General features: G+C 48.0%; 1 protein-coding gene and 1 non-coding gene across 2 annotated transcripts; one reads left to right on the forward strand and one right to left on the reverse strand.

The window, feature by feature from the left end:
• The first annotated feature begins 2,208 nt into the window (after positions 1-2,208).
• Positions 2,209-17,203, forward strand: MPL (MPL proto-oncogene, thrombopoietin receptor). The gene is made up of 12 exons (XM_086383799.1): positions 2,209-2,388; positions 2,554-2,686; positions 3,031-3,209; positions 3,726-4,024; positions 4,658-4,820; positions 5,186-5,312; positions 10,227-10,405; positions 10,532-10,710; positions 13,023-13,182; positions 13,375-13,471; positions 15,510-15,597; positions 15,803-17,203. The coding sequence occupies exons 1-12, from the start codon at positions 2,310-2,312 to the stop codon at positions 16,088-16,090; spliced, it is 1,971 nt and encodes a 656-aa protein (XP_086239925.1). The 5' UTR covers positions 2,209-2,309; the 3' UTR covers positions 16,091-17,203.
• On the reverse strand, positions 9,234-9,337 carry LOC147375161 (U6 spliceosomal RNA). The gene has a single exon (XR_015161783.1). It is a non-coding gene; the product is annotated as a U6 spliceosomal RNA (small nuclear RNA).
• Positions 17,204-18,905: the final 1,702 nt, after the last annotated feature.

Here is an 18,905-nt window from a genome sequence, read left to right on the forward strand (position 1 = left end):
AGGGGGAAGCAAGGAGATCTTTAGAACAATAACATTTAAGAGAAGGAGCAAAGAAAGAAAGAAACTGGAAGGGAACATTACAGGAGTGGGAAGAAACCTGGTGAATGTGACATATTGCAGAACCCAAGGAAGGAAAGGAGTGCCAAGCATTGCAGAAAGGTTGAGCATGATGAGAATTCAAATGAGAGATACAATGAGGTTACTGTGACCAATACAGAGAGAAGGAGACAGTGGTAGGAGATAGGATCTAAGTAGGTTGAGGTCAGATCAGACAGGATCTTGTCTTTAGGAGGTATGCTAAGTGCAGTAGGAAGCAATAGGGGTTTTAAGCAAGGGAGTGAAGAAATGTGATTTGCATTTGGAACATCTCACTTCATTCTATGGAAGATTTGCTGGAGGGATTAATAGTGGAGGCAGTCAGGAAACTTATCAGTGACTCAAACTGGGACTAAAATGGTAGGGGTACAGGTGGTAAAAAGCATTCAGGTTCAGGGTACATTTTGAAAGACTTTCTGGCAAGAGTTGCTAATGACTTGAATGTAGAGTAAAAGGAAGATAGGAATCGAGGAGTACTGAGATTTGGTGCTTAATCAACTGAGTAGATGGTGACACCACTTACAGAGTAGGTAAGACTAGAGGAAACAAAAAAGGTGTAGGGAGGAAGCCAGACTCAAGAGTTTTATTTTGGCCATCATAAGTATAAGATGTCCATTAGACGTGGAAGTAGAGATTCGAAGTAGGCAGTTGGTGATCCAAATCTGGAGCCCAGGAGGGGGAGTCACAGCTAGAGACATTAATTTTGAAATCATCAACACATCCGCAGCATCAAAGCCATGGGACTCCATGAACATTACAGTTATTTCCCCTCTCACTTGACCCGACAAATTTGGTGCCCCTTGCTTGGGGGCTGGGAGAGGCATCCAACGTCATCTCCATTGGGCAGAGGAAGCTGGTCCCATGGAACCTGAGAGACGGATGGGAATCAGGGCAAATCTGGCCTCAGGGACTTCTTCAGAGAAGTGATGCCAGAGAAGCTAAGACCTCACAGGTGAGGCTGAAGGTTTCACATACTACAATCCTCCTACCCCTCCCTACAGCACTCTGTTAATAACATTAATTCAGGAGGAAGAAAGAAGGATACTCAGTCTGTAAAGCCAATGAGGGGAGCCCCAGGTGAGGTCGGCGGGGCTAAATGTGGGAAGTTACCATGGCCTGCACTGGCCCCACGCGCTGCCAGAGTCAAAGCTCCTGAGAGTCGGCGCAAAAGCCACCACAGTTACAATAGTCGCAGGAGGGGACTTGGGCTTCAGAGAAGGGATTCCACCAACTCTTCCACCACAAATGTGAAGATGAGCTAGAGTTGGAGAGCTGAGACCAACCATCCCTTGATTCGGAGCCAACCAGATAAACGCACTGAAGCCCAGAGCTTCTCAAACTTTAATATGTACTCATATCATCTGGGGATTTGGGGACAGTGCAGATTCTGGGGCGGGGCCCAAGAGTCTGCATTTTAATAAACTTCCAGGTAGTGCATTTGCTGATGGTCCATGGACCACACTCTGAGTAGCAACAGGATGAAAGGTAGCTGTGGAGGCTCCCCACGGTGGAGGGGGCTGTCCAGTTCCAAGGAGAACGTGTTTATTTGTGCACAAAGTGACAGAACCTATTAAAGTGGAAACAGCCACCATCTTGTCACCACTGCAAGGCAGACAGTCATTTCTTGGTGGATTTCACCTTCCAGAGGCACTGGCATGGTTGTTAAACACTTAGGTTCTAAGCTTGATGTCCTGAGTTTTGCCTCTTAGGAGGTGCGTCACCTTAGGCAAATGTGCAATTCATCTGCGTCTCCAGCTTCCCCATCACTGTAATGGAAATAATAAGACTATTATGAGGATAGGCTGAATCAGGGGATAAAAAGTGCCTAACATGTGTCAGCAGTGAACAACACTCAGTAAGTGTCGCTCTCCGTGCTCACAATACGCCTTCTCCAGCAGTGAACGCGGACCAACACAGAGGCTTACTCTGCTTCTGGTACGTGGTCAAAAAAAACCAACGCAATCCCCCATCTCTCTCTTGATGAAAGGCCTGTATCCTCCCTTTCAAATTCCCCCTTCCCTCCTGCCCACTCCCACGCCCCCTCCCCTGGCCCCCAGCCCCAGTGTGGTCTGGATGGGCCCCACAAGGGCAGGGACAGGGACAGGACGTGGGGCTGTATCTGACAGGAACCTGAGGGGCTGGCCTGGGAGGGGACTGGGGCCCAGCTTCCTGAAGGGAGGATGGGCTGAGGCAGGCACACAGTGCCGGAGAAGATGCCCTCCTGGGCCCTCTTGGCGGTCATCTCCTACCTCCTCCCGGTCCCCCAATACCTGGCACAAGTCACCAGCCAAGGTGAGGTGTGTGGAGGGTAGCAAACACCCATACCCAGGAAGGTGGAGCCCTGGGCGGGCGGAGTGGGGAGGGAAGTGCAAAGTGGGAGGCCCCCACTGGTCCCCTACTCTTGCCCACAAACATGCCGGGGAGGACCAGGAGCCCAACTCACCAGCTGTTCCTCAGATGTCTCCTCGCTGGCCTCGGACTCAGAGTCCCTGAACTGTTTCTCTCGAACCTTTGAGGACCTCACTTGCTTCTGGGATGAGGAAGAGGGAGCGCCCAGTGAAATGTATCAGCTGCTGTATGCCTATCCGGGGTATGTGTTGTATCATATGTATCATATATGTGTATCGTGTATATACCACTCCCCTGTATTTGTCCTGTGCATACTACAGCTGAGCCCTATTCCAGCAGCTTCCTTGCCTTTGGCCCTGTCAGAGGACTAGTCCAAGTACGTGACCGAAGTAGCCACTTAATGAACAGAGGTGCTTTGGATACAGCCAGCTCCAGCCCCTACATACCCCCTAATCCCACCCATCCCAGGCGCTGAGAAGAGAAATGGCGGTAATGGAAACAGCAGTCGGGCTTGGGCCCAGACCTGGGTCCTCAGGGCTGGACAGGTGAGCGTGTAGGTAGCCCAGACTTCTCCTGTGCCCACAGGGAGCAGCCCCGCACCTGCCCCCTGAGTTCCCAGCATGTGATGCCCTTTAGAACCCGCTACGTGTGCCAGTTTCCGGCCCAGGCTGAAGTTCGCCTCTTCTCTCAACTGCACCTCTGGGTGAAGAATGTGTTTCTGAACCAGAATCTGACCCAGCGGGTGCTCTCTGTGGATGCCGTGGGTAAGCAGCATCCTCCTGTCAACCTGGCCCCTCTGTTTGCCGCCCTCGGGCCAGCTCTTGGAATCAGACCGAGCTGTGCTCTTTCAAGATGACACGGGTGCCCCCCAACTACCAGACTCCCAGAGGCACCTCGAGCCCCCCTTTCTCATTCCTCTTAGCCTCGGCGTCCAGAGCTAGACTTCGTTTCACACCAGAGACACCCTGACCTTCCCATCATTAACCTATTCATTGGCTCACTCATTCATCACTTACAGAATTCCTGCCCTGTGCTAGGCACTGGAAATCAGGACAAGGATGCACAGATGAGGAGGGGTCCCTGCTCTTGAGGAGCACTGAGCCTACCCACTGGTGGTGCGGCCACTACTCATCTGAGGACAGAACAGGATAAGGAGCCTCCCTGCCCCTGCCCCAGGGGCTGCCCTCACCCCAGCCTCCAGCACCCCTCTCCACAGTCCACAGGCTGAGCTGTAGACTGCAGCACCCAAAGAGTTCTGATGTGCTCTGTCTCTCCCTTAGGCCTGCCAACTCCCCCCAGTCTCATCAAGGCCATGGGTGGGAGCCAGCCAGGGGAACTTCAGATCAGCTGGGAGGCCCCAGCTCCCGAAATCAATGAATTTCTGAGGCATGAACTCCGCTATGGCCCCAAGGACCCCAGGAACTCCAGTGGCGCCACAGTCACACAGCTGCTGTCTGCAGAAACCTGCTGCCCAGCTCGGCGGAGGCCAAACCTAGCGGCAGCCCTGGACCCGTCTCCATGTTCACAGCCCATGATGCCTCAACAGACTGGACCGGAGCAGACCTCCCCAACTAGAGAGGTAACCTGGCCTTCTTCTGCTCCACCTCCTATCTCTTACCCTCAATTTTGCCCCAAGAAAGGACAGGCCATGCTTTGGGCATTCCAGACTGGGTTGGTCCTTGGAGAGCTAGCATAGGCTCCGATTAGTTCTCAGAAGCCATGTTTATTTAGGAATCTCCCACTTTAGGTCATTCAGACCAACACAACTGAGCACTTCAGGTCCCCAAGTTAGTGGGGGTTTCCCTAAAAAGCCCTGAAAGTGAAAGTATCAGTCACTCAGTCGTATCTGACTCTTTGCAACCCTGTGGGCTATAGCCGACCAGGCTCCACTGTCTGTGGAATTCTCCAGGCAAGAATACTGGAACGGGCTGCCATTTCCTTCTCCAGCGGATCTTCCCTGACCCAGGGATCAAACTTGAGTCTCCCACCTTGCAGGCAGATTCTTTACTGTCTGAGCCACCAGGGAAACCTAAAAAACCCTGAACTCCACCTGAAACCCACAGACCTGGCCCCCAGTCTGTGCACGTATCATATCCAGTGAAGAACTGAGTGTCTCTCCACAGGCATGTTGTGGGGCTTCAAATATAAGAGATGGAGGCTATCTTGGCTGAGAGGCAGACCTAGATTGTGAGGCTGGGATTCTTCTCCCAAGGCTCCATCTCTGACAACGAAGGGTGGCAGCTGCCTCATCTCAGGACTCCAGCCTGGTAACTCCTACTGGCTCCAGCTACGCAGCCAACCTGATGGGGTCTCTCTCCGTGGTTCCTGGGGATCTTGGTCCCTCCCAGTGACTGTGGACCTGCCTGGTGATGCAGGTGAGTCAACAGAGGAGTAGAGGAGGAGATAGAAAAGATCTCTAGAGATGCCTGGGCTAGATATAGAAGCTCAGAGAACCATGGTCCTTCCTGATGATCTCAAACTTGCTACTGCGCAGGATGGACTATATTCAAGGAGAGAAGAAAGGATAGGAGCAAACATTCAAGTTATGTGTGTAAAGATGATCTGGATACCCTATGGAGTAGGAGCACGTGGGCTCTGATAGGGCTTCTTTCTCCACATCCATGCTCAGTCTTTGCGATCCTATGGACTGTAGCCCACCCGGCTCCTCTATTCTCCAGCAAGAATACTGGAGTGGGTTGCCACACCCTCCTCCAGGGGATCTCTCCTTCTCTGATCCCAGGGGAAATTGGACTACAATGCTTTACCTTGGACCTGACGAATGTTACCTGTCAGTGGCAACAACAGGACCATGCCAGCTCCCAAGGCTTCTTCTACCACAGCAGGGCACGGTGCTGCCCCAGAGACAGGTGAGAAGTGAACCGCTGATTGATGTCATGGGAGAGAGGCACAACTCTGCAGAAAGAAAGGAGAGATTGTTCTTGATCCTCTTCAGTCCCCTTCCTTATTCTCCAAACCAAAGGCCCTCCATGCTCTCATCCGCCAATGGGTATTGTATCCTTTCAACATCTCTTCACCCCCTGGGAATGCATTGGTTTGATTCGGTGTAATCATATCACCTGGACCATTACAACAGCCTACATTCTCTATTACTTCCAATTTACCCGCCCCTGCATGCTGTTGACAAACTGAGCTTTCTTAAATGTTGCATGGCTTTCTCCTACTCAAATATGTATTGCTATTTCTGCTGCTACTACTAAGTCACTTCAGTTGTTTCCAACTCTGTGCAACCCCATAGACGGCAGCCCACCAGGCTCCCCTGTCCCTGGGATTCTCCAGGCAAAACACTGGAGTGGGTTGCCATTTCCTTCTCCAAATACGTACTGCAACTTTTCACTATCTGTTGGATCCAATCAAAACTTCACCTGGTCGTCAAGCATTCCCACCAAACACCTCACTGATCCGTCACCTCCTTCACATCTAATATATAACCAAGGCTTGTTGATTTTACCTATTAAACATCTCTAGGATCTGTCCATGTTTGTTCATCACAGCTATCACCCTAGTACAAGCTGTCTTCTTCTCTGAGTTTGGTTACTGAGAAGACTTACTAACTGATCACCTCTTGGATCCTCCAAAACATTCTCCACACAGGAGCTGAAGTGAGTTTTTAAAAGCAGAAAGATAAATGCAACATTCTCTGCTTAAAACTCATCCAAGATCCATAGCTTTCACTGATCTTAGGACAAAGAAAAGAATTCTATTGTGACTGTGTAAAGTTCTAAAAGACTCAGCCCGTATCTGTGCCTTCAACTTTATCTTATTCCATGCTGCCTTCTGTGCTCTTTGCTCCAATACTGGCCTACTTTCATTCCCTCTCACCTACCACAATCCCTCCTGCCTCTGAATCTTTGCACATGCTGTTTACCCAGCCTGTTTATCTTGACCTAAACTCTACTCATCCTTCAGATCGAAACTCAAATGTCACTTCCCCTGACCTGCCTTCTTAGATCCAGTGGCACTATTATATATCCTTGTTGCACCATGTACCTCTCCTTCTTAAATACTTAACATAGTTATAATTTTACATTTATACCTTACATGGTTATTTGATTGATAACAAAATTCTCTCTCAGAGCTCCGTTGAGAAAGGCTGATCTTAACTAAACATGATCCATCAGGGCAAAGTCAGTGTCTGCTTTTACTCACCAATGTATTCTCACTTACCATGGGGCCTAGAACAGAGTAAGTGCTCAGTTAAAAAGAAAAAATGAATGATGAAAAAAACCATTAACAGTTTTAGTGTATTCTTCCAGTTTTCTATGCATTTACATCCCATGGACGGGGGAGCCTGGGAGGCTGCAGTCCATGGGGTCGCTGGGAGTCGGACACGACTGAGCGACTTCACTTTCACTTTTCACTTTCATGCATTGGAGAAGGAAATGGCAACCCACTCCAGTGTTCTTGCCTGGAGAATCCCAGGGACGGGGGAGCCTGGTGGGCTGCAGTCCATGGGGTCGCGAAGTCGGACACGACTGAGCGACTTCACTTTCACTTTTCACTTTCATGCACTGGAGAAGGAAATGGCAACCCACTCCAGTGTTCTTGCCTGGAGAATCCCAGGGATGGTGGAGCCTGATGGGCTGCCGTCTATGGGGTCGCACAGAGTCAGACACAACTGAAGCGACTTAGCAGCAGCAAACATAATATTTAATTTTCAACATAAATTGGATCACATTATATGTATGATTCATTTTAACTTACTTCTTTTTAACTTACTTTTTTACTTAAAAATATGTCTTGGACATCTGTAATGATGTAACTGATTCTTTCTAATAACTGTATAGATTTCCATACTATGAAGAGGGCCATGAATGAAAGGGTGGCAAAACTGAATTCACATATTCTCTGTCAAAACCTGCTCCTCCTCTTCTTGTCCATCCTGCCATCAACTCACTTTTCCACCCTGAACTTCTGCCTTTTCTACACCCTCCACATCCAATCAGAAACTCTGGTCATTTCTACCTTTTCAGTACCCTCTTTGAATCCATCTGTTTCTCTCTACCCCCACTGCCACAATCCTGCTTTCAGATCCTCATCACTTTGCATGGAAAATTCCATGACATTGTCCTAATAAATTTCTCTGCTTCTAGTCCATCCTCACAGATCCTTTCTCACAAACTGCAGTTAGAGAGACTTTCCTAAAGTACGAAGCTAGTGATGACAATTCTCTGCTTAAAATCCTTGAATGTCTCCATCATTGCTGCAAGATTCAGTTCAAGCTCCTTAGAAAGGCATTAAGGCCACCTGTGACCTTGATCTGCCCACACTTACCGCTCCCCACCAAGCCCTCTGTGCTAAAAAACGTTCTGCACCACTTAGAGTTTCCCCCAAAGTACCATATCTCTTATCTGTGCACAAGCATGTGCCTGGGATGCCTGTTTGTACCCTTTGCTTGTCCTATTTATAGTCCAAGACTCATTCTCAGCACTGCCTTGTACAAGAACTATTTTCTGACCCTCCGCGTTTGGGTTAGATGATCTTCCTCGCTACTCCTAAGCCAGCCTGTGCACATCACAGAAAAATATCATCTGTTTGTTTTTCTCCCTTTCCCAATGAAATGACAGCTCCTTGAAAATTCTTCCTCTGTGTATTCATAGGGTCTATCATAGTACCTAGCACATAGTATAAATTATTTGTTGAATAACCTAGTAAACATAAAAATACATAAAATGGTAAATGATTTTAGTAATAGCTAGCTATTTAGGGGTTATAACCAGGAAGGAGACAGGATTTATTTGTTCAACAAACAACTCTTGAAGGTGACTATGTACCAGGCCCCAGGGATAGAGTGAAAAAACAGAGAAGCTTCCAGCATTGTGGGGACTTACATTTTAGTTGGGGGAGGGGAATGGGGGGAGGCCACCAAGAAAGAAAGGAGCAAGGTTAAATGATAAAAACTAAGTGGAAGGGTGGGGGTGGGTGTTAATTTCATGAGTGGATGGAGAAAGCCTTGCCAAGGAGGTGACAGATGAGCTGAGACCCAAGTGGTGAGAAGAAACGAGTCACGTGAGATCTAGAGGCAGGGCAATCCAGGGCAAGGTGAACTGCACAGACAGTGGATCTGGTATGTTTGCAGCACAGAGAGAAGGCCCGTGTGGGTGAAGGGTCATCACCTTGTGTGAGACTTGTAGGAGATGAGAATGGCAAGGCAGGGAGGAACTCAACCATATGAAGTCCTATAGGCTCTGGGGTGGAGTTTGGGTTTTATTTGGGATGGGGAGCCATGGAAGGATTTAAGCAAGGGTGATATGATATGAGCTTCCCAGGTGGCTCAGTAGGTAAAGAATCCAGCTCCAATGCAGGAGATGCGGGTTTAATCCCTGGGTCAAGAAGATCCCCTGAAGAAGGAAATGGCAACCCACTCCAGTATTCTTGCCTGGGAAACCCTTTGGACAGAAGGGCCGGGTAGGCTGCAGTCCATGGGGCCAGCAAAGAGTCGGACACCACAGCGACTAAACAGCAATGTGACGCCGTACGGTTCACGTTTTTTTCACTTTAAACTTTTTCTTCTGTATTGAGGTACAGCCAATTACTAATGCTGTGATAGTTTCAGGTGAACAGCAAAGGGACTCAGCCGTACGTATATCCAAGTATCCATTCTCCCCCAAACCCTGCTCCCATCCAGGCTGCCCCGTAACACTGAGCAGAGTTCCATGCAGTATACTACAGTTCCTAGTTGGTTACCCATTTTAAACATAGCAGTGTACACATGACCATCCCGAACTCCCTAACAATCCCTTGCCCCTGGCAACCATAAGTTCGTTTTAAAAAATATGAAATGCTTCATGAATTTGCATGTCATCCTTGCCCAGAGACCATGCTAATCTCTGTATCATTCCCATTTTAGCATATGTGCTGCTGAAGTGTTTACATTTTTAAAAGATGTTTCTCTGTGCAATTAAAAAGAAGTAAGAGTGGAAGCAGGATCACCATTTAGAAATATGCCTTAATCCAGGCAGCAGATAATGGTTTCATCTAATGTGGCAAGAATAAAAGTCAAAATAAAGGGATAGCTTTGACATATATTCTGGACATTATCAGATCAACATTTTGGGTCTAAATTCTGATTGCTGTGTGGAGAACAAATTGAAGGGAGTGACAGAAACAGAGGCAGAAAAGCTAGTTAGGAGACTGTCGCAATAATTTGTTAGTAAAATAGCATTTAGAGGTGACTAAGAAGGCTGCCTAATGAGAACAGATTCAGAACATAAATATGTTTTGCTTTACTCTTTGAAACAATCCCATTCAAAGTAGGTATTATTGACACATTTCACAAATGAGGAAACTGAGGAAAAGATGAAAATTAAGTAATTTGCCCAGAGTTTTACACCAATAAGCCAAGACCTGAACTCTATAGCCCATGTAATTTCCCTATTTCATCTAGCTCTTGCTTTTTTTTTTTTTTGGCTGCACTGGGTCTCTGTTGCAGCACTTGGGCTTTTTCTCTATTTGCTCTTCACAGGCTTAGTTGCCGGGTGGCATGTGGGATCTTAGTTCCCCAACCAGGGATCAACGCCCCCACCCCCGGAATTGGAAAGCAGATTCTTAGCCACTGGGCCACGAGGGAAGTCCCTACCTCTTTATTAAAAAGAAGAGGCTGAACTCCAAAGCAAACCTCAGAAAAAAATACATAGCATGAGAGAGAAAGCCCTGGAGGCCTGTCCAAGGAACAAGTTAGATTATAATCGAATTCCCTGTGAGACTGGATTAGTCTCTGAAGCAGGCATTGAATCAAATGACTCTATTTGCCTGATTTGTAGGGACCCCGTCTGGGAGAAGTGTGAAGAGGAGAAAAACTCAGGATCACAGTCCTCCCAGTTCTCCCGCTGCCACTTCAAGTCACAAAATAACAGTGCTATTCACATCCTTGTGGAGGTGACCACAGCCCAGGGTGCTGTTCACAGCTACCTGGGCTCCCCTTTCTGGATCCACCAGGCTGGTAAGGACTTTCTTCCCTTCTCCTCCCACACAGTTCCCACCCCTACCTTGTCTGACCCCATGCCCAGGATCACCAGCTCTGATACTTCTGACCCATGGCCCCGGTGACATGATGTCTCATGCACAGAAGGGCTTAGGCCAGTCCCTGGTGACATCCCTGTAGTGCTCATCCCTACTCCAAACTTGCACTGGAGGGAAGTCTCCAGCGGGCAGCTGGAACTGGAATGGCAGCATCCATCAGCCTGGGCAGCCCAAGAAACCTGCTATCAGCTCCGATACACAGCAGAAGGCCATCAGGACTGGAAGGTACAGTCAAGTTACAAATGACCCCAGACCTCATATTCGGGGTATTTCTGAGTTTCAGGATGTTTGTTATCAGGAGTGATAACCAAGATATCACTGTATACTCATGTGTATCTGTGTCTGGGCTGTTTATCTCTATCTGATTCAACTGGTATCTTAATCTCTCTTTGACATGTGACACTGCTGACTATGCCCATTTAAAATGTTCTCTTCCCTTTGCTTTTGGGACATCATTCTCTCCTGATTCTCCTACCACTTCTCTGACTGAACCTCCTCACTCTTTCCCGGGTTGTTCTTTTCCACACTTTCTTAATAGGTTGTGCTTCCTGCAGTCCCATCCTAGACTCTTTTCTTCTGTGAAAGAGTTAGTCGCTCAGTTGTATCCAACTCTTTGCAATCCCAACAACGGTAGCCCGACAGGCTCCTCTGTCCATGGAATTCTCCAGGCAATAATACTGGAATGGGTAGCCATTCCCTTCTCCAGGGGATCTTCCTGACCCAGGAATAGAACCCAGGTCTCCTGCATTGAAGGAGATTCTTTACCGACATCTAGATGTTCTCCCTAGGTGAGTGCTTCGATTCCATGTTTTCAATGACTATACATTAACCATCCCAAACTCATTCCAACACCTATGTGGAAAATAACTTCCATACCATAGGTGAATTACCTAAACTTCTGAAGAGTCTAAGTTTCCTCACTGGTGAAATGGGGATAAAGCTATGTACTTTCCAGAGTTATAGTAAAAATTAAATATATAGATACTTAGCATATTGCCTGGTAGATAGAAGGCACTCAATAGACATTAAATATTAGTTTCTTTCTCTACTTTTATTCTCATTGACCACATGTATATATGACTTCTTACTAGACAGTTCTACCTAAAAGCCCCCTAGAACATTTCAGACTCAGTATATCCAAAACTGAACTCATTTTCTTCCCCAGACTTTTTTACATTTTTATTCAGGCATACATTACATAAAGTAACACAAATCTTAAATATACAATTGGTTAATTTGTACATGTGTATACATCCATGTAACCACTACCCAGATGAAGAGAAAGGTTGTTTCTGGTACCCCAGAAGTATTTTATGCCCTCTGGTCACACATACACACCCTCCGGGGTAACTACAATTCTGACATTACCATTCATAAGTTCTGGCTATTGTTGAACTTAATAAAGTCGAAAAATACAGCATTTTTTCCTCAAACTTACTTCTCCTGTTCCTTGTCCGTGACAATGGCACCAACACTTAACCCAGTTACTTCAGCCTGGAATTATTCTTGACTCTTCTCTCCTTCTCCCTTGCCCCTTCCCTCTATCAACCATTTAGTTGAGTTTATTGTACTAGTAGGCCTCACGTCTCTACTACTACTGTTTTATCTTTGACCCTCTAGCCCACCTATGCATGCTCTTGGTACACAGAACACTCTGTAACCCACAATCAAGCAACTCAGTCAGCTTAACACTCTTTTGAGGGCTCTGTGGTACCTTACTTATATTGTTATTACTGCACTCATTACTTCTTGTAACTATTTACTTGTTTGGATGTCTTCTTCATAAGACATGTGAGACCTTGTTTTTCTTTTTCCCCAATGCCTACCCCAAGGCTTGGCTTGTCACAAGCAATTCATAAATGTTTACTACTGATCAAGTTAATAATGTCTTCCTGCTGGTATACGCGATGTTTGTTCCCTCTTCTTGGACTCTCCTCGTACCCCCAGCACCTAGCACAGTGTTGGCATCCTTTACTGAAAGGATGTTATTTGTGGCCTGATTTACATGGCTATGGGCTTCTCTGGTAGCTCGGGCGTGGGAGACCCGGGTTCGATCTCTAGGTCGGGAAGATCCGCTGAAGGAAATGGCAACCCACCCCAGTACTCTTGCCTGGAAAATCCCATGGACCGAAGAGCCCGGTCGGCTACAGTCCATGGGGTAGCAAAGACTCGGACACGACTGAGCAACTTCACTTACACGGCTATGAGTATCTGAGTGTGTCCGGGGTTTCCACCACCCCCTGGTCAGTGTGTGTGTACCGGATGTCTGCCGATAGATCATATGTATGTGTCAGGATGAGTAGTTCTGTGTGTAGATGAGTCAGTGTGTCAGGGGTGTACCACGCCAGGCAGGGCGAGGCTCTCCGTCCGAGTGTTCTCTCCAGCCAGTTTCCGCCGGGGATGCGTGTTTTCTGCCAGTGAGGCGCTTTGGAGGAATCCCCGGGATTCAAGGCGGTAGGATTGGGGTCAAACAGAGGCCGAGTTCTCCCCAACGCCGTCCCACGGGGACCTGACCACCCGCTTGCACCTTTGCGTAGGTGCTGGAGCCACCTCTTGGGGCTCAGGGAGAGACCTTGGAGTTGCGCCCGCGCTCCCGCTACCGCGTACAGCTGCGCGCCAGGCTCCACGGCCCCACCTTCCAAGGTCCCTGGAGCTCTTGGTCCGACCCAGTGAGGGTGGAGACGGCCTCGGAGACGGGTGAGGGCCGGGCAGGGGCAAAGGCTCTCTGCGGCTGCGCGAGTGGAGGGGCGGGGCTCCGACCTCACCAGGCTGAGGTTGTGCAGACCTACCCGGCGCCCCGGGACAGCAAGTGGGTGGGGCTGGTGGACCTGCGGGCAGAGCTCTGGCCAGGCGCCTCCCCCTGAGGGCTGACTGCTTTTTGTCCCTTAGTCTGGATCTTCCTGGTGACTGCTCTGCTCCTGGTCCTGAGCGTCAGCGCCCTCCTGGGCCTGCTGCTGCTGAGGTGGCAATTTCCTGAGCACTACAGGTACCGCTCCGGCCAGGTGGGAGACGGGGGTGTGATCCGGGCAAGGCCGGCGGCCCCTAAAGAAGCATCCTCTGGTCACTCTATGACGCCCGCTCTCCAGACAATCTCACATCCAGACCTGTGGTATCTGCCGCTCCCCGCACGTCTTCCCTGGGAGTCCCACCGCCTCCTTACACTCGAACGTGTGCACTCTGCGGGACACCTCAAACAGCCCTGCCTTCTGGCTCCTCATCTCAGTAACAAGTCCACCTGTCACCCAAGCCAGACCACTTGGGCGCCTCCCTCCCCATTATCCAGTCTGGTCCTGTCGTTCCACCTCCTAAACCTCACTCAAAAACAGCACCCTTTCTCTAGCCCTGCAGGAACTACCGGACTCACCAAAAGGGAGCCCCTTCTCCCTCCAATCTAGCCGCACACAGCCACCAGAATAATCTTTCTAAAACGGCGCACATGAACTTGTCACTCCACTTCCTTAAGTTTCACTGTTAGCTCCCCAGGATAAAGTCCAGGCTCTAGGAAAACAAGCAAGGCTGTGCCCCTGCCAGTGTTTCCAGCTCCCACCCTGTGCATCAGCCTTGCCACACTGCCGGTGATTTCCTCCACAAGTCCAGTGGTTTTACTTCTCAGTGCCTTTGAACATAATGTCCCCACTGCCAGGAATATCCTCCCTGGATGACTAACACCCATTTATCTTTAAATAACTTTCTTCACCAACTCCTAGGAAACCTTTCCTGACCCTCCCCTATTGGCTACTCTCTTCGTGCCCCAATACAGACTTCTTTCATAGTGCAGGAAGCATTTTACTGCATTCATTTCTTTATATGTCTTCCCTGTGCCTTACGTGGTCATCCTTAAATCTTCAGCACAGTGCCTGCCAGATAGCACACCCTTAAATAAATGCTGTTAATAAATGAGTTGTTTATGTGGAGAGACTAAGGCTGAGGATAAATGTCACTGGAAGTTATAAACATAAAGGATAGATTCCATACCACCTCAGTCCTTTGGTAACATCTCTTTATTCTTGAGGACTCAGCTCAGAAGGTGACTCCTCCAGGTGGCCTCTTCTGATGGCCCTAGGCTGGATTAGATGCCCCTCTTTGGGGCTCACATCTCTCCTTGAACTCGTCTTTGAGCTTTTAATCCTCTCTAATGTAGGAGCAGACTGGGATGTAGCCTGTATCCGGATCCAGCTAAAAGGTTGAGGGAGAAGAGGGAGGCTGCACTGCTGGCCCGGGTGTACCCAGTTCCTTTCCCCCAGTTTACCAGATACATCACTCCTCCTCCCCTGGAGAGATAAAAATGTGGTCACAGAAGAGGCTCAATTAAAAAAAAAACAAAGAAGAGGCCCGAAGGTCATTCAGCTAAAATCCTTCCTTGTGGAAATATGAGCCTAAGGAACTGGAGATTCCCCTGGCATACCTTAACCCACATTCTTCTAGGGAGAGCATCTTCCCCAGTAACTTAATAAAAGCCCCCACGAGTTCTCTTCATTCAACTAATTTCTTGAGAATCTATTATGGGTCAGATACTGTTCTATACCCTTTAGATCCAAGAGTTAGCAAATAGACAAACTCTTTGCTCTCATGGATTTACATTATATATATATATATATAAAATAAGATTCTAATAAATATACAATAAGTCAAGTACTATAAAGAATAATAAACAGAGCAGGAGACAAAGAGTGATGGGGAAGGGAGGTGGTTCTATTTTAGACAGGGTAGTCAGAGAAGGCCTCTCTGTCGGGATGACATCTGAGCAGAAACCTAAGTAAAATGAGGAAATGAGTCGATGTTCCAGGCAGAGAGAATACAAAGTGCAAAGACCCTGAGGCAAGAATGTTTGAGGACACTCAAACTGCTTTTTTGAGCCTCCACACCACTGACTTCACCCCACCACCTGAGGGCTCCTCTACCTTCCTCTTACCTCTTCAAGCTTACTCCCGCACCTCACTGCCTCTCCCCACACACCTCAGTGGTCTCTCCCACCTCCTAATTCACTCCCACAGCCCAGTGTCCTTCTCTTCCTTCTCCTCAAGGAGCCTGAGGCATGCCCTGTGGCCCTCACTTCCAGACCTACACCGGGTCCTTGGCCAGTACCTTAGGGATACTGCAGCCCTGAGTCCGGTGAGTGCACCTCCCCATACCACTGCCCACCACCAGCCCTGCTTAGAGCTCCTTGTCCCATCACACAACTTCTCCAAGGCCCTTGGCCCACAAATATACCATCCCTGGGCCCTACCTCCAGCCCAACCCTCCTTTCTGCACAGTCCAGGTCCTGCTCCCACAGGACCTGCTCTAATCCAGACCCCTTTCCCCCCATCTCTCCCAGCCCAAGGCTGCAGTCTCAGATGTCTATGAGGAAGTGGAACCCAGCCTCCTTGAAATTCTACCTAGATCCTCAGAGAAGGCTCCCTTGCCCCTGTGTTCCTCCCAGGCCCAGTTGGACTACCGAGGATTGCAGCCTTCTTGCCTGGGGACCATGCCCCTGTCTGTGTGCCCACCAATGGCTGAGCCAGGGTCCTACTGTGCCACTCACATCGCCAACCATTCCTACTTACCACTCAGCTGCTGGCAGGTCCCTCACTCCCAGTACCCTGGACAGATCCAAACTCTCTAGCTCTCCCTCCTGAACTCCCTAACCCATCCCATCCCAACAACCATCTCAGATCTCACGTCCTTCCTGTTGTCTGCCCTTCTGGCTGCACTTCATAACACTGATCTTTCACCACTGCTGCTGGCATCCATCTGGGACTCTTTCTCCTCAGGCAAGGCTTACTTGACTAAGCCCCTCTAAATTTCACCTCCTTTCTCTCTGCTCTTTAATGCCAAAGTCCTTGAAAAGGAGTCTCCACTTCCCAACTCCCATTTGCTCTTCAGACTGCTTCAATTTATTCCCCTGCTACCACTCTGCTAATGAAACTACTCAGGCAAAGCTCACCTCAAGCTTTCTCATCACAAGATCCAATCAGATCTTGTTAATCCTCAACGTGTTTAATCTCTCTGTTGGCATTTGTCATGGTGACTACTTATTTCGCCTTTAAGTTCTCTCCTCCATGGCTTGCATGCATCACCATCTCTCCTGGCTCTGCTTGGGCTTCTCTGAGTATACTGATAGTTGACAGCATAAACTTTGTGGAGTCAGAGCTAGGTTCAATTCCTATCTTTCCCACTTGCTAGCTGTGTGACCTTGAATAAATAACTCAAAGTCTTTGAGCCTTAATTTTCTCATCTATAAAATAGGGATAATACAGAATGCTATAGAGTTGTAAAGAGTATTTAGTGAGATAGTCTAAGTAAAGCATACTGAAAGAGGGTCCCGGATTGATGTCAGCAGCACTGCCAACATAGTGCCGACTAAGACATAGTGTTTGAGATATCTAGACTAGACTATAGTAATTATTCCTTCCTAATCTCTTATCTTGGCATGTCTTCCACTCCTTAATTATTGCAGTCACTTAAGAGGCAGTTCTTAAGTCTCCAACCCATCTGCTCTCATAGCCTTTCTTACATGCTGACCGTTCTAAAGCTCTTATCTTCAGCCCAGACTTATACTATAGCACCTGTAATGCTTTATGCAAATAACTGTTTACATGTCTGTCTCCTGTTACTAGATTGTGAGCTCCTTCAGGGCAAGGGCTGTGATTCATTTGCCTTCCACCTCCCCTACCCCCTAGCACCTAGAGTAGTGCTTGATTCACGATAGAAGGCCTCCAATAAATGTTTTCTAAATGAAGGAAATCTTTCTGGACAATGCCACCTCATCCCATGCCAACCTCTCTCATCCTCTATGCCATTCATATGCAGTGGTAAATATGCTTAGGCCATTCTGATTATGGATTCCCTGACCCATTCAAATTCTCAAACAAATGGTATTTTTTTGCTGACTCCAAACATACCCACTGTATCAGTCAGAGTCTTGGCAGAAATAGATGACACACACACACTCAACCTGGGTATCTGGATGAGAGTTTAATATAGGGCATATTTACAAAGATGGGGCAGGATTCAGTAAAAACATCAAGGAATAGTGCAGTGTCCTGGGGCTAACAACAACTGGGAGGTGGGGCCCACCCCTCCCCACCCTGGGTATCAAGAGGTCCCGGGAGAGAGTGGTTACAGAGAAGGCTGCCTGGCAGGAGCTGTGGCAGAGAGCTGCAGCCAGCTTGTGGGGATGCAACAGTAATGGAGCCCGGGGAACAAACAGCTCCTGCCTGTTCTCCCCCTCCCTCCAACACCACCCCTTGACCCCCTCTGTATTAGTTTGCAAGCACCCCCCTAACAAAATACCACAAACAGACATTTATTGTCTTATAGTTTTGCAGGCTAGAAATTCAAGGTTTTAGCAGGGTTGGTTGCCTCTGAAAGCTGTAAGGAAGAATCTGTTCCATTCCTCTCCCCTAGCTTCTGGGGCTTTCCTGGTGTTCCTAGACTTGTTCCTAGGCCTCTCCTCCATCTCTGCCTTCATCTTCATATGGCGTTCTCCCTTTACCTGTGTGTATGTCCAAACTTCTTCATTTTATAAGGATGAAAGTCATATTGGATTAGGACCCACCCAAATGACCTCATCTTAACTAATTATATTTTGGAGTGACTCTATTTCTAAATAAGGTCACACTCTGAAGTACTGGGACTTAAGTATCCAACATATAAATTTGGGGGTGAGGGACACAATTTAACCCATAACATCCTCCTATTGGTGAAATACAAACAGAAACCAGAGCCCAGGGGAGTCCACTGACGCAGGCCATATAAGTCAGCCTCACAGGGCACAGAGCAGAGCAGGATGAATGTGGCCCTGGACGGGACAAATGATGACACCTAGTATACTCACTTTCCATATTTCCTTCCCCAAGCCACATTCAAGGCTCCAACTCGACTCCTAGGGACTCAAAACTAGGACTAAGAACCAAACCACTGAAACTCTCGCCTCTACACCAATTCAGCCATCATGTCCTTAACCCCTTTTACTTACCAAATTCTGTATCCTCTTCTCCATCTTCACTGAGCTATTATTACAGCCTCTACCAACGGCCTCTGCCTCCAGTCTCTCTCCCTAAATCCAGCCTGTATGTTGCCTCCAGATTGATCTTCCTGTTCATCTCACTCCTTACCTCTAAATCTTTAGTTTGGCTCTTTAGAACCGATCTTATTCTCTTCTACTATTTTGCTATGTGAGAATTAAAAGTGTTAATACAATGGCAAGCACATAGTAAATACTCAGCATTTACAGAGTTATCTTTATTATTATCCCAACTGGACTGTTCCACCGTGAATATTACCTATATTTCATTCCCTCCATACCCTCTCCCTCAGGTCCTTTAGGTAAGAGTTCCCTTATCTAAGCAGCTCATCAGGTATCCAGATACTTTGCTCTACCAACAGGCCATTGCCTGTCCTCTTCTATCTCCTCTGGCTCTTTTGCCTTCACCTTC

Source organism: Bos grunniens, chromosome 3, assembly GCF_055505025.1.
Source record: "Bos grunniens cultivar Pamir isolate PY7600 chromosome 3, Bosgru_T2T1.0, whole genome shotgun sequence".
In the NCBI taxonomy this organism is placed as follows: domain Eukaryota; kingdom Metazoa; phylum Chordata; class Mammalia; order Artiodactyla; family Bovidae; genus Bos; species Bos grunniens.